The following is a 13,614-nucleotide window of genomic DNA, read 5'->3' on the forward strand; positions in this document are numbered from 1 at the left end:
GTTATGAGCTTTCCCAAGTCGTAAGGGAGAAGAAATGCCTGCTGTCGTTGTCTGCAAGAGCTGTGGATGGGCAGAGGCAAAAGAAATCCTTCTCACTCCTTCCCCCCTCCTGCTGCCACCCAAAACTCTCTCTTTGGGTGGAAAGAAGCTTTTGACATAGACACACGCATGCATACACACACAAGCGCTTTCGTGCCTCCCAGTGACCTGCCTGCTTCTTGCTGTCCCTCCTTCCTGGGGAGCTGGAGCTGCTGAGACACAGGAGTCGGGGAGATCCTGTCCCCTCTCTGCGGCTGTGAGACCAAATGAATAAAGTGAACAAGGTTTTGAAGATCCTTAAGAAGTCATCGAGAAGGAGGAAGAGATGGAGAGAGGAGCTGAGGGTGGAGGAGGAAGGGGAGAGCCGGGAACTCTGTGACCCGGGTGATTTGTGCTGCCTGCACCTTTGTTGTACCGGTGGTAAGGAAACAGGAATGCTCCTGCTCGCCCAGAGATAACGTGCCTGTTTGCTATCCATTGCTTATGTGACAGGAGAGCTTCCTACAGCCAGCCACTGCTGTCGTGCTTTTCAAGGGCTGAAAAATATTGGTGGGAGAAGCGGTAAGGGCAGGGAACTGGGACTCCTGGGTCTCCTTTATAAACCTTCCCTTGCTTGCGAGGGTGGCATTTTGCATATCTGAGGAGTGGGGAGAGCCAGGGAGTCTTTTTTCCAGTGGAATGGTGTTCCTAGAAGTGCAGGGAGAACATGTTACTCATTGAGATTTTTGTTTGATATATGTTGTTGTGTTTTGAGATATTTAAGCCTGGATGTTTATTATGTATATTTGTGCAACAGAAAAGCAATGGGAAATGGACAAATTTAGACTGCTGTTTTTCTGAGGGATGCTTTTGTCTGCAAGAGGGTGCTACGGCCAAAGTTGGTCTGGACCCAGGTCTGTTATATCCATCCTTATCTTCCAAGCAAACTATGCTGTGGCTGTAATATTGTTGAAAATGAAGCTGGCTTTAGTCTATCTATAAAAAAGCCAAACGAAGGAAGCCCAGAATGTGAAAAAGGGGCATTTACAGCATTCACTGACGTGTCCCCAGCACACTTGAACTCTCTGCCAGTGGCCATGACCCAGCAGAGGAAAATGTGAAGGGCCGTGCACTTGGCCATCAGGCTCAGCTTCCCGTATTCTGTACTGCCAGCGTCCAAGGGATATGAAGCGCTTATGAAACTACACTTAAGATGAAGCTACGCTCATGTCTAATGTAGGTCACTGTTCTTTTCACTGTCACATTTGGTAGTGTGTTTGCAATAGTATTGTTGCAGCTTTTGAACGTTTTATGGGCTTGCTCTTTTTCACCCACCTAATTCTGTTGAGCTGCTTTTCTGACCCTGCCCTGGAGCATCTGATGGCCCCGTTCCTACAGGACCCCGGTTGCCTGGATGGCTTCATTTACAGATGGAGGCCTGGGGCACAGAGATGTTACTGGACTTGCCCAGGGTTACACAGATTGGGGCAGGGCTGGGCACTGGCCTCTGAGCTGAAGGCCTGAGCCAGTGCTGTGATAAGCAACACTGGTGACTGTCCTGCTCTTGACTTCAGCTTCGGTGTGAAAAATGCTTTCTGCTAAACATCTGCGTTGCAAAGGCGGTTCAGGTCAAATGGGTGAGTGGTAGAAAGCCAGCAAATACTGAGGTGGAGGTGGCATACACAGCTCAGACCATCCCTTCGTGCTTTCGTGTGTAATGCCGCCTTTAATTACACCGTGGCAATCAGGAGATCATACTCTTAGCACATCTTGCCATCTTTCTCTGTGACCTGGGTCAGGCCTAAAGCCAGCCAGCCTAGAGGGCATTTAACTGGGCTGCCCGTAACCCCAGTGGGATCGAGCCACCGGAGGATTCTTTAGCAACCTCTTGCTTGGGTCCCCTGAGGTCTCCCTGCTTCTTTCAGTCATAAGCTATGGTGAGAACAGGATATCCTTCCTAACTGGGTGGTCTTTGCTTGTAGGACTTGATTTAATTTCATTTACTCATCCATTCATTCATTTTGCTTCCAGTCGCCCAGACATTCTCCTGTCTTACCTTCTCAGGTAGTTCAAGAGTCTGGGATGTGTTTTTGCCACCATTTTTTCCAGTGAAATATACTCAAATATTTTTGCTTAAACTTTTCATTATATTTCTTACATCATCTTTAGTTAGAAATTGATCAACAGATAAGAAAGGAAATTAAAAACTGAAAATATTTAGGTATCTGAAAACGAGGAGGCAGTGGAAAATGTTAGCTAGGCCTAAATTGACAGTTATTACTATTGTTAACCTTGTGTGTATTTTACTTTATCTTTTTAATAGGCAGTTGTCAGCTGAGAAGGTTCACACCCAGCCCTGAGCTTTCCTGCTGCCTGGGAACATGGTCCCATCAGGGTTGAGATTTACATTCAGTTCTCATCCTTCTAACCATCTGCTAAGCTTTTGGGTGCTGACCTGAGAGATTGTGCTTTGGATATTTTTAATTTATTTGGTTATTCTTTTTTATCAAAAGAATGAAACAGATCTTTTGAACCTGCAGTTAATGCCTACCTGTATAGGCAATACTAGATAGGTGGCCTGGGTCCATGTCAGCTGGACATGTGGGGTAGACCTCTCCCACTGAGCTATGTGTCCAGGCTGCTTAGCAGGGAAAGGAAGGGAATCGGTGCTTCTCAACCCAAAATAGACATCTCAAACCTGAGGGATGAATGATTCTTTGGAGAGCCTGTTCCTCTCTGTTGACTGTAAGGGAAGCATAGGTGACTGGCTAAGACAAAGATGGTTCACATGGGCTGACTCTGTGGCTTGTAAGGCTTTTGGGACGTGAATGTGTGACTATCTAAGAAAGTTTTAGCTTTACTGCCTGGATACGCTTCAGGTGGAGAGACCCTCTTTCACAGTCCCTGCTACTCTGGAACAGTTTATTAGCCCGAGGCTTTGTAAAAAGCTGAACCAATGGCTTTTTTTCCTAAATGCAAGATAGGCAGTGGGTTAATGCCCCTTCTGCCATCTAGACAACAGTGATAGTGATGGATTGCAGAAAAAAAAAAAGCATCTGTTAAGGTAAATGGAGAGAAAAATAGTGCATTCCTGCAGTCAGGTTCTCTGCCGGCAGTTATTCCAGCCAGTTATATCGCCACAATAAAATGTAAATGAATGCAATCATTTCTTTTGCAGCCTGGAGACCTAGTGGTATGAAAAGATAAGAGAGCATTTTCCATTGTTGATATGGTGGAGGTGGCTCTTCTGCGTCTGCTACTGTCTCTCTGATACCTTGGCAGCATCTAAATGTTGCCTTTATTATTAAAAACACATATATGGGAGTCTAATATCTTAAACAGATTAGCATGGTGTTTACAGAAGTGTCAGCCAGCCCCCACTGCCCGCAGGCTCTTGGCATTCGTGTGCCTTCTTCAGGAGCAGTGCACAGAAAGCAGAAATGCCATCAGCTGGCCCGGGACTGGTAAAAAAAGCAATTTGTGCAAAGACACAAGGCAAGGAGTGATGGGCCTGTAATGTGTGCGGTTGTCGCTGGTCGGAGGGATGAGCAGGAGGGATTGAGGGATGCTGGTGAGTTGCTTTCCGGAGGGCTGGGGAGGCGGAACAAAGGGAGGGTGGAGAACAATAGGACACGGCAGTGGTATTGGGATAATCTCTGATCGTATTTAGGCATGTTTAATTGGCCTGTCAGTTTTTCACATCTCATGCATTTTCATAAGGATTCCTCTTTGCCTCTCGTTTTATCTTGTAGCTCCTTGGATTTCCCTGCGGACAGTCTCTCTGGATTTCTTTGTTTTGTTCGCCGCCCCCCCATTTCAAAGCAGTGCCGAGTTGCCTGGCTTTGTGGTGTCTAAGCAGAAAGGCAGATTCAGCAAAGGGGCTGTTTGGGAAAATCTCACGTTATCCTCAACAGAGGGAGAAATTTGGTACGGGAGGGGGGATTGTCAGTGAACTAGACGTGCGTGCCATCTATCATAGCTCTCTTTGCACTGGACTAGGGCTCTGAATATAAACTCACATCCCAGTCGTGTAATGCTATGGGGAATTAAAATTTATACTGGAGATCTTTTTAATTTTTTTTTTCCCTTCTGGTCCCTCTGAAAGCTAAGAAACACTTATTCTCCTGATTTTCCACCCAGTATCAGCTACCTTAGAAATACAGAGATACTCAACTTCTAGGTTAAATAAATACATTCAAAGGGATGTTGCTCAGCCTTTCAGATCATCTGCGTTAAATTCCTACCCTTCCATTGCTAAGTGATGCTAGATCTAGTTGCTTCATCCTCCCACAAGAAATCCCCCAGGCACATAATTAAAACCAAGCCGTCCTTGTAAAGCCACTGGCTGAGCTCCCCAGAATTATTCCTGCATTTCTTGTGGCTTTGAAGTTCATGAGTGCTGGGGCTTGGAGGGACATGAGGACCTACAGAGACGCAGCCCTGGCAGGCAAAGGAGATCAGGAGCTGCAGTGATCACTCATGGGCTCCTCTCAGAGCTAGTCTTGTCCCATCTGATCCCTGGGGCAAAGACAAATATCTTCAGATAGGTGCCTGTCCCAGAGTGGGACCACACCAACAGAAGAGTCCAAAACTACTTGGCCAGGCTGTCCAAAGGGTTTGGGTACTTTAGGTGCCTTTGGGCCTGATGAAAATTGATAGCCTTTCAGAAATGTCTCATCATCAGGATTTGGGGGCTGGTGCTCTGGACATCATGGGGCAAAGCTCATGAGAAGCCAGTGGGGTGTCCCAGACCCTGGCCAGGGAAGGAGATGGGAAGAGCTGCAGGTGGTGGTGGTGGAGGCCAGGGACAGGTGTCTCCCCCTTGCCTGCTTTGGAAGAGGCACCTATACCTCATGCCAGCAGAACAGCAGCTGCCAAAAGGCCCTCTGTGTCCCATCAGCAGGGTTGTTTTCACATGGCTTTTATGCGTTTCATGATGACAGTTTGGTTTGTGGCAATTTATTGTTCTGCAGGGTTGTCTCCTCTGTTTATATCTCATGGGTCTCGTCCTACAGCAGTAAATCATTGTAAAGCTGGTAGTTTAGTTTCTAGCCATAAATTCAGATGCTGGAAAAAGAGATTTGTGTATTCCTATGCCTCTCTTCTTCAAATGTGGCTGTTCATAGAGCTCCATGTACCCCCCAGGTGTGAATGGTAAACTTTTACCAGTTTTTTGGTAAAAGCGCTGATAACTAAAATAGTGTCTTGAGGAACCTCTAAATAAATGCTTGATTTTTTTTATATGGGAATGCAGGAGGTGAAATGATTTGGACAAGGCTGTATATCAGGGAAGGGGGAGAGATGGGAAAGGGAAAAAAGATCCTTTGGGCAGAGCATCAGCACCAGGCTGGGTGTACGTGTGCTGTGCTATTTGGTCCTGGTCATGGTCTAGGGACTGTGCTGGAGTACTGCAAACAGCAGTCAAGCAACTAAGGTTTAAACTGCTGCAGGTCCTGGGACAACTCTGAGACCTGGCACTGAGTGTTCTGCTAATGGGAGCAGTATTGTTGCTGGTGGAAGGGGAAAAACCTAAGAGCAGGAATTAACGTGTGGCTCTGAAGAAGTCAGGGTTAATAGCATTGAGGCAGGGATATTTGTAGATAAAGGCAAAGGATCCTGAGAAAGGCAACAGGCTGGAGACCCTAATAATCCTCTCTACTCCTGTGCCCAATGGTAGTGAGCGTACTGTGAATGAAGCAGTTATTAGCAGTTATATCACAAGATACAAACCAGTCTATTGAGCTAGAAAGAGTTGCCCTTTTTCAAGCGTTCAAAGTGATTTCCCTTGTGGTGACCAGCAGAAGGAGAAAGCTGTATTTCCTAAGTGGAGCCTGGTGCCCTTTCAAAGCCCCAGCATCTCCGATCTCCCTCTTTGCTAACGGGGTCACGGAACTGCATTATTTATAGCTCCTCCTGGGCACCCCACTTGCACATCCTGCAGCGGCTGTGGAAAGGGGATTGCTGGTGTACACTGGAGATTCAAAGGTGACTAAGAGCTCACGAATGGTTATGGGATCTCTAACTTCCAGCAAAGACAATTGTACAGAGAAAGCTTTTGATCAAACAGAATCAATGCATTGCAACCAAACATAAATTTTGCTGTGAAAATATTCTGTTTCAACATTTTCAGCTATTAAACCCTTCTTCATCTGGACTGTTTGGTGCTAGAAATTAATTAGCTGATAATATCCTCTTTAGAATAAAGACAAATGTTTTCATGTCTTTGCTGAAGGGTAATATTTGCAAAAAGAAAAAGTAGGTAAGTTCCTTAAATCTCTGTAATTTTGTCCCCATAAATGTACTTCCTTACTGTTAAGCTTTCCATGAATTTCTATGTGCCTCTTTCTCACCTTTCATATAATGCTAAGTGCTAAAGAGTGGCTAAACCAAAGCTGCAGGTTTCAGCTTTCAGAGGACTGGAGTGATCAGATTCAGTCCAGTCCTTCCATCTTGGGGTCAGCTGTAATAAATGCCAAGGAAGTGGGTAAGAGTGAAAATGTGTAATGAGACAGAAGGTCTTTTTCTTCAAGAGCAAGTATGTGAATGCTCATGTGGTTAGAGATGGCATTCATGCCTCACTTGCTTATCAAGCAGTTGTAGAAGCTGGGTAGTTTAGTCCTTTTTGCAGCTGGATCTTGAATTAGTCTGTGGATGAGACAAGCACAGGTGAGCCTGGAGGCCAACTGCTTGATTTCCTAGGGAAGCAGAGACATGTGCTGAATTAACTTCTCTGCAGCATTTCCTTTGGCAGCTTCTTGCAGATGAATAATAAAAATAAGTATGTAAAGCTAGGCAGCATAGGAGTTTTAGAAAACTCCAGGCACCATCTTTCCTCTGATGAATCTGAAGCCCCACCTGCAGGGTGCATCAACACTGACTTCGGAGCAAAGTGTTTTCCTGCTCATTCACCTGATGATGGGACCAATCCATTAATAAGGAAATGCAAATAGAGGGTGAGAGTTTCAGGCTCCCTGACTATAAAATGCAGCTTTGATGTTGTTTTTAGATGTCAACATAAAATAAGGCATAGACTGAATTGTCAACATAAAATAAGGTACAGACTTTGCAAAGGGCTGGGCCGAGTTTGGCATTGGTAGTTAGAGAAATGAAAGTGACAATTCCTGGATGAGGGAAATGTAGGGTATTTGGGGTAGGAAAGTACTTCAGAAATAGGAATAATAAATGAGGTCTGAAGAGAGTAGACATGGGAGGTGGAGTTCTCAAAGTCTTCTCTCCCCTGGATGGCAAAAGTTAAACAACTCCCTTAGCGGGAAGTATTAAATTGATGGTAAGTGCTTTTCAGAATACCACCTGTCAGTGAGATTTCATGCATTTTTAATTATGCCGTCATGATGGTAATTACTACGATTCAAGCATTTCCAAACAAGTCTCTAGTTAATTATGGGTGCAGTCAATTCTTGGAAGAGTTGAGTGTTGGGTCACCTCTGTGATGGTGCAGCTCAGGGTCTGATAACCATAGGGGCTGGCAAATCTGCTCCTACTGTCAAACAGGGTAAGAAAATCAGGTCTTGTGTGAATGGAGAAATGCTTAAAGTAGGAAAATATAATGATGACTTTTCAGATGGATGTATGCATTTGATTAGGACTGGGCTCAGTTCCCTACTCTGTTGTTGGCTCCCAGTCCTATACTGGGCAAGCCACTGATGGGCAAGTTTCCTTCCAGAGTAAACTGGCGTGGCTGTTCTGCAGACAGGAAAGCATTGTCAGTTATATGTGGCAGTGGATGTGGTCATTAGATTTGATGGCGGACAAGGATAACTTAGCTTGATGTCCTGTAAAAACAGAGGCCAAAACCTTCATCCATGTATCCCTAGTAACTTGGACAAGACCAAGGCAAACCTTCCGGTTAGTTTTCTGGAAGGCAGACATCTGGTTTTGATTTAAGGAGACCAGAACACGGATAATGTGCTCTTTCCCCAAGTAATCATTCTTGTGAATGAAACACCTTTACTGCTATTATTTTGGAAGAGGGATCGTGTCCATAACAGTTTAAAATGGAGAGAATTGTACTTATCTTGGCCCATTCGTTCTGTCTCCTTTATTCAAACCACCCTCGGTATGATATAGGCACATTTGTACAATGCAGGCAAAATGAGCCCCCAGATGAGGTCTCTATAAGCAACCATAATAATGGTGCAATGTTTAATGAAAATAATAAATTTCAATTTTGTGGGTCCTTCTTGAATGCTCTGCTATTGATTAATAGTGTACCTTGGGACTTTCAATATTTTGTTTAAAAAACGAAGTAGTTTTCTACCGGGTATCAGTAACAGCAAGTCTGCCGGCACAAACATGCTACTTAAAAAGGTACATATATTTCCTAGCAGAAACAGTACTGATTCTGCATGATTATTTAAAATTTCCCAATATAACATGTCTAAAGTGAGGCTGTTTAATTTCAAAGCTAAGCTGCATGTTGCAGTGACCACAGCTTTCCTATCATGCTTTTTGGGGCTGGGAAGACTGATGGTGCTCTGTAAGTAACAGTTAGATTTGTGTTATTATCTTTTAACTGTGCTCACAGTAAAAGACTGCAGCTGGCACTTAAACCGGGTAACGAACCTGCTTAAAAGGGAAATGACTTTTGGCCTTTGGCATACTTGCCCTTTGGTCTCGGGCTATTACTAGCTAATGGCTTCATTAGCACAACAGCAATGTAAAATACAGTGAGAAGGCTGTTGGGAGTACATACGTGAAGGCGTAGGGTGACCCTGGTCTAGGCTAGCATCTGCAGTCAGCATTTGCAAGAGGCTTTCGTTCTTTTAAGTAAATTGGCAGTCAGAGCAAGTGGCGATACAGCACACGGAGATAAGACTATTTTAATTTCTTGCTTCAGGACACTCAGCTGTCTCCTTGGAAAGACTGATGGCTTGTCCATGGATTTGCAGATTGAACAAACATACTGTAGCATTTAATTATTAAAGAATGGCTTCAGCATTTCCTGGCAAAATAAACTATGGTCTTAATCTGAATCCTGGCAACAGCGTTCCGCCTGCAAGACCACGCTTCTTACCGTGGGCAATAGGCAGTACTGCTTTGGTCACTACTCTTTGGGATAATACAGCTCTCATAACCCCATTTCCAAATGTATACAATATTTTCTTGCAATTAAATAGCTGCTTTTATTTACTACTATTGCAGCAGCGTTTCCAAGTAGGGACCTGCTTTCTGTTACACTCTGTTGGGCAGAAGCAGGAAAAAAGGTGGGCTGAGCATCAAGCACCTGAGCTTTTGGTTTGCTGTGAATGCTGATAAGACTGCAGTGTCACCAGTGAAATACTACCAGGGAAAAATATAAGAACACTTTTACACATGAATTGTCAAGATGTTCTTGTCAGCTGATAAAATAATGATAGGAGGAGGAGATGTCTAAGTAATACTGATAGGGCTCCGGTTAGAAGCTCAAAAAAGGAACATAGATGTGAATGTTTAAATTAGCCGCCGCCTTAGCTTTGGTACGTAATCCAAATGCCATTCACCTACTTGAATTGCAGAAAAGTGCCCATAAAATCCTATGCATTCGGCCTTCCTGCCAATCTGGGGTGTGAATTATGGAGAGGACAACTAGGAAGGCATCATCAGCACATAGCTTTCACCCTTAGCCTTCTCATCTTTAAATCATCTTCCTTGAATTCTAGTCTCATCTAGATACCAGCCATTAGCATCTCAGTGGTTTGGGTTGGAGGTGCAGTCCCCATGAGCGTTACTTCTGAAACTGTAGAAGCGCGGTGCTTACACACGGCTGCGTTCATGGTCTCAGCAAATGTGATGGTGAGAACCGGGCATTTCTCCAAAGAGCCTCTTGCTGGTTTCTTGCAGCTGATGCTACAGAGGGTCGAGCGTCTGGAGAAGTTCTAATTTAGGGTAATAATTGCATGTAGCTGAAAATTAAACATGGTATTTCTCATGACGTGGCCTTCTGTGAAGCTGGTGAGTTTGAAAAAGTTGCACAGGATGTTCAGAGCATCTGTCAGAGAAGTCACCCACGGATGCAGAAAATAAGAAGGGCTTTCACAATACCGAGGGTGAAGGTTAATGACTGAAGCCTGTTTGTCTACTTAGCTGAACACAGTTTCATGGCAGACTGTCACCTTCATAAGTTATTGTCAGGGTAATTAAACCTAATAGTGCCACATCAAATTTCCCCCTTGATGTTACTCCGTTGGAGGCTGTGGCATCATACAAGGGAAGGCTGTAACCATGCTAATTAGGACCAGGCCAAGGTACTTGTAAAGCATAATTTAGACCATTTCCTTTTGGGAATTGTCTACTAATCGAGCGTGGTTTCAATGAAACTGTTCATCATTCATGCTGTTACTGGGATAATTTATTAAGGGTAATCAGTTAAAGCTGTACAGGTGTCAATGTGGGCAGAGCATCTTCTCCCCAACCTTGGTTACTTGACAGTGTCAACACATGAGGAGAAATGAGTTCCACTTGGCTTTGCTGAGTTGTTGATTTGACCACCTGCTCAAAATGAACAGCATTTGTTAGCAGCATATTTGATTTAATGGGCACTGAGAGGCAATAAACTTGGAGCCTGGGGTCTGTTCAGTCGCTTTGGGGAGGGGTAGGCACCTTCTGGCTGCTGGCTACCCCGGTGCTGGTCTGCTTTACATGGAGGATACGGGTATTTCTGTGGGAATTCACGCATCAGGAAGGAGAGCTTCATTGCTAACAGACAGCATCCCATGAGTCTATGGGAGATCTATAGATCAGCTCACCCTGAGTTTGGTTCAGGGAATTACTCTATTGGATTTGTTGTTTCAGCATTGATCCGACTTGCTTATCTAAGGCAGACTTTTTGTCTCCAAATGCTTTAATGCCACATTTGGCCAATGTTATTTGCTTCCGTAGCAAACAAAGAGCTCCCAAACTCTTAGGGGGAGATCTGTTGTCTGCTAATTGCAATGGCTTATCTTAACATGTACTATGGGATGAATATTTTTGAGAGATACCTTCAGTCTGTCGTTAGCCAGTCTGACGTATTTTTACTGGACGGAGTTATCCAACAAAATCTGTTTACCAAGGGCAAGATTTTAACAAAGTGCTGTAGTAAAAGAAGGCAGGTTGCTTCATACCTTTTGTTACTGATACCTGAATTTATTCCAATTAGAAGCTACTCATATGCTATTTATAAAGCACAACTATCTGTAATGAACTTTGTTTACTTTTCTTTCTTTTAAATGGAAGATGTACACTGGTTAGCTAGTTTAATGTAGTCTGATCTGTAGTGATGATAAAAAGCCTGTTAGCCCAGTATCTGGTAATATCTGTTTTTACTTTTTGCAGACAATGTGCAAATACAAAATGAAAAAGAAAAGGTTGCCTTCCCATAGAAATCTGCAGTTTTCTCCCCAGAACCCCTTTTATCGGTCTACCTGCTGACTGTACCCACAGTCATATAGAATTGAAGCATATATAAAGTAAGGTTGGAACATCCTTTAAACTAGTGAAGAGGAGATGAAAATAATCTGAACAAATTCTCAAAGGCAGTATTATCAGTATTTGTAACATTAATGCATTCATCCATAACTACTGTTTGTAAGACAAATACTGCCTTTTAAAATACATTTTAGTGCAGTGTGTAATTTTCAGGGTATGTGTTAGACACGTGGAATTTTGCATTATTATTCCTGAGGAAGGAAACAAACTGTATGACAACTTCAAGGAAAAAATGAACTAATTTAATGTAAGCTCTACTGTGAATAGTTCCTGGTCCTTTAATTTTGTTCTGATACATGTTTTTAAATGTTTACATGAATAGAAGATTGTTTTTCTCCTTACCATTTCTCCGCAGTTTGCTGTTATAGAAAAAGTGTAATCATTGCCAGCCAGATAAACACAGCAGTACAACGTATATTCTGAATACTGTATATTCATTAATCACATGGCGTTTTGCTTTATTTTTCTGAAACTCAGTGTATATCTATTTTCATTAGCCTCTTGCATTGTTTGCAATGGATTCTATGGCTTGGCAGAGCCACTTCAAATACCAGACATGCTAAATGGTAATAGATTTCCCATTATACAAATGCTTTTTTATCCTCTTAGTTTAATTGCTGCATTTCTCACTCGTTCTATTGTGCACTCTTGATGACCAGTGTCCCCACAGTCATTTCCTTAGCTGAAATGAGGATTAGATTTATATGTGGGAGAGCTAAAAACACACTTGTTTCAGTATCAAAGAGAAACAGCTGTGTTTTGTTTGTGACTGGAATTTCCTCTGAGGTAAAGCCAATTGTCTTGGGACATCCAGGCAATTCCCCTGGCTAAAGAAGTTCTCTGAGCCTCTCAGAGGAGGGTAAACTGGATCTTAATATTCAATGTTTATGTCTGAATGTGCTTAAATCCCAGTGACGAACCTAGAGAGAAGACGAAATGGCATGGTTCCTCTAGCCTTATGTGTAGAGTAGTGCTTCAGCATCACGAAAGCAGGCAAAACCTGGTGTGAAATGGTATTTCGATTGGGAAAACTGTATACTCTGCTGCAGCTGCAGTGAAATTAATTGGAGATCCATGGTACTCAGTAGCGGTGAGAGAAGAAAAAGCAACCTGGACAGAGCAAGCAACTTTGCGTGGGGAGCTGGGGATCAGCTCTCAGGCTGTCTCAGAAATTGAGTATTTGGGGCTCTGTGTGATCTGATCAGCCCCCTTGGGCTCTCACAGCCGTGGCAGAAGCAGGAGGAGAAGCCCTGTTGCCTGGCTGCATCCCTCAACCCATCATCAGCCCCACGTGCATGTTTCTCATGCAATGCATGAGAAATGCTCAGGCTTTTCATCTTCTATACGAGGCTTTAAAAGCAAACATGCTCAGGCTTTTCATCTTCTATACGAGGCTTTAAATACATACATTACATCTAAATTTATCTATACTTAATATACATGTACACACCTGTCAATGCTTTCAACTCTATATTTTAAAGAAAACAAGATGGAGACAAGAAGAAAATCTCTCGTGCTGTTATGTAAAGATTGATATCTAAAGCACTGAGGGTTTATTGAGTTTCAAGGGTCTGTAATTGGAATTCTTGAATTTGAAATTCAGTGTTGGCTCCTCTGGGATTGCCGTTTGTGCTGTGCTGCTAATGCTGCCACATGTTCAAAGCAGCTCTCTTTTAGCCTTTTCCTTGCTGGAAAGCTTTCTGGGTCAGTCTGTGTTATGTTTTCCTTTGGTTCCAAACTTACACCTTTGAGTTTGAATTTACCAAACTGTGCATGTGTCCTTCCAGCCTGAACAGTGGGAGGATGACCCTAGTAATTAAGTGCAAAGTCTCAGTGGCAGAGCACCGCTGAGATCAGGTATCGGAGGGGAATTACTCTGTGTCATGTCTCTCGGGGGCATCCTAAAAAGACTCAGCATGTTGCTGCTTGTAGCAATTGGTCTGTGGAAACAATTTGCGACCCCCTAAATCATCTGTGGGATCAGCAGAAATGCTGGCTAGAGAAGATGTTCAGAGATTTTGTGTTGGTAAACTCTCTGTCATGGTTTAACCCCAGTTGGCAACTAAGTACCACACAGGCATTTGCTCACCCTCCCCCTGGCCCCGGTGGGATGGGGGAGAGAATCGGGGG

At 43.6% G+C, this 13,614-nt stretch overlaps 1 protein-coding gene across 1 annotated transcript in view; it reads left to right on the forward strand.

The window, feature by feature from the left end:
- The first annotated feature begins 305 nt into the window (after positions 1–305).
- Positions 306–13,614, forward strand: part of GRIP2 (glutamate receptor interacting protein 2) — a 153,684-nt gene continuing 140,375 nt past the window's right edge. The window contains exon 1 of the mRNA XM_009284545.2: positions 306–459. Within this exon, the coding sequence (XP_009282820.2) occupies positions 306–459 (154 nt within the window). The remainder of the gene's footprint in view (positions 460–13,614) is intronic.

This window comes from Aptenodytes forsteri, unplaced genomic scaffold (genome assembly GCF_000699145.1).
Source record: "Aptenodytes forsteri isolate BGI_AS27 unplaced genomic scaffold, ASM69914v1 Scaffold53, whole genome shotgun sequence".
Lineage (NCBI taxonomy): Eukaryota > Metazoa > Chordata > Aves > Sphenisciformes > Spheniscidae > Aptenodytes > Aptenodytes forsteri.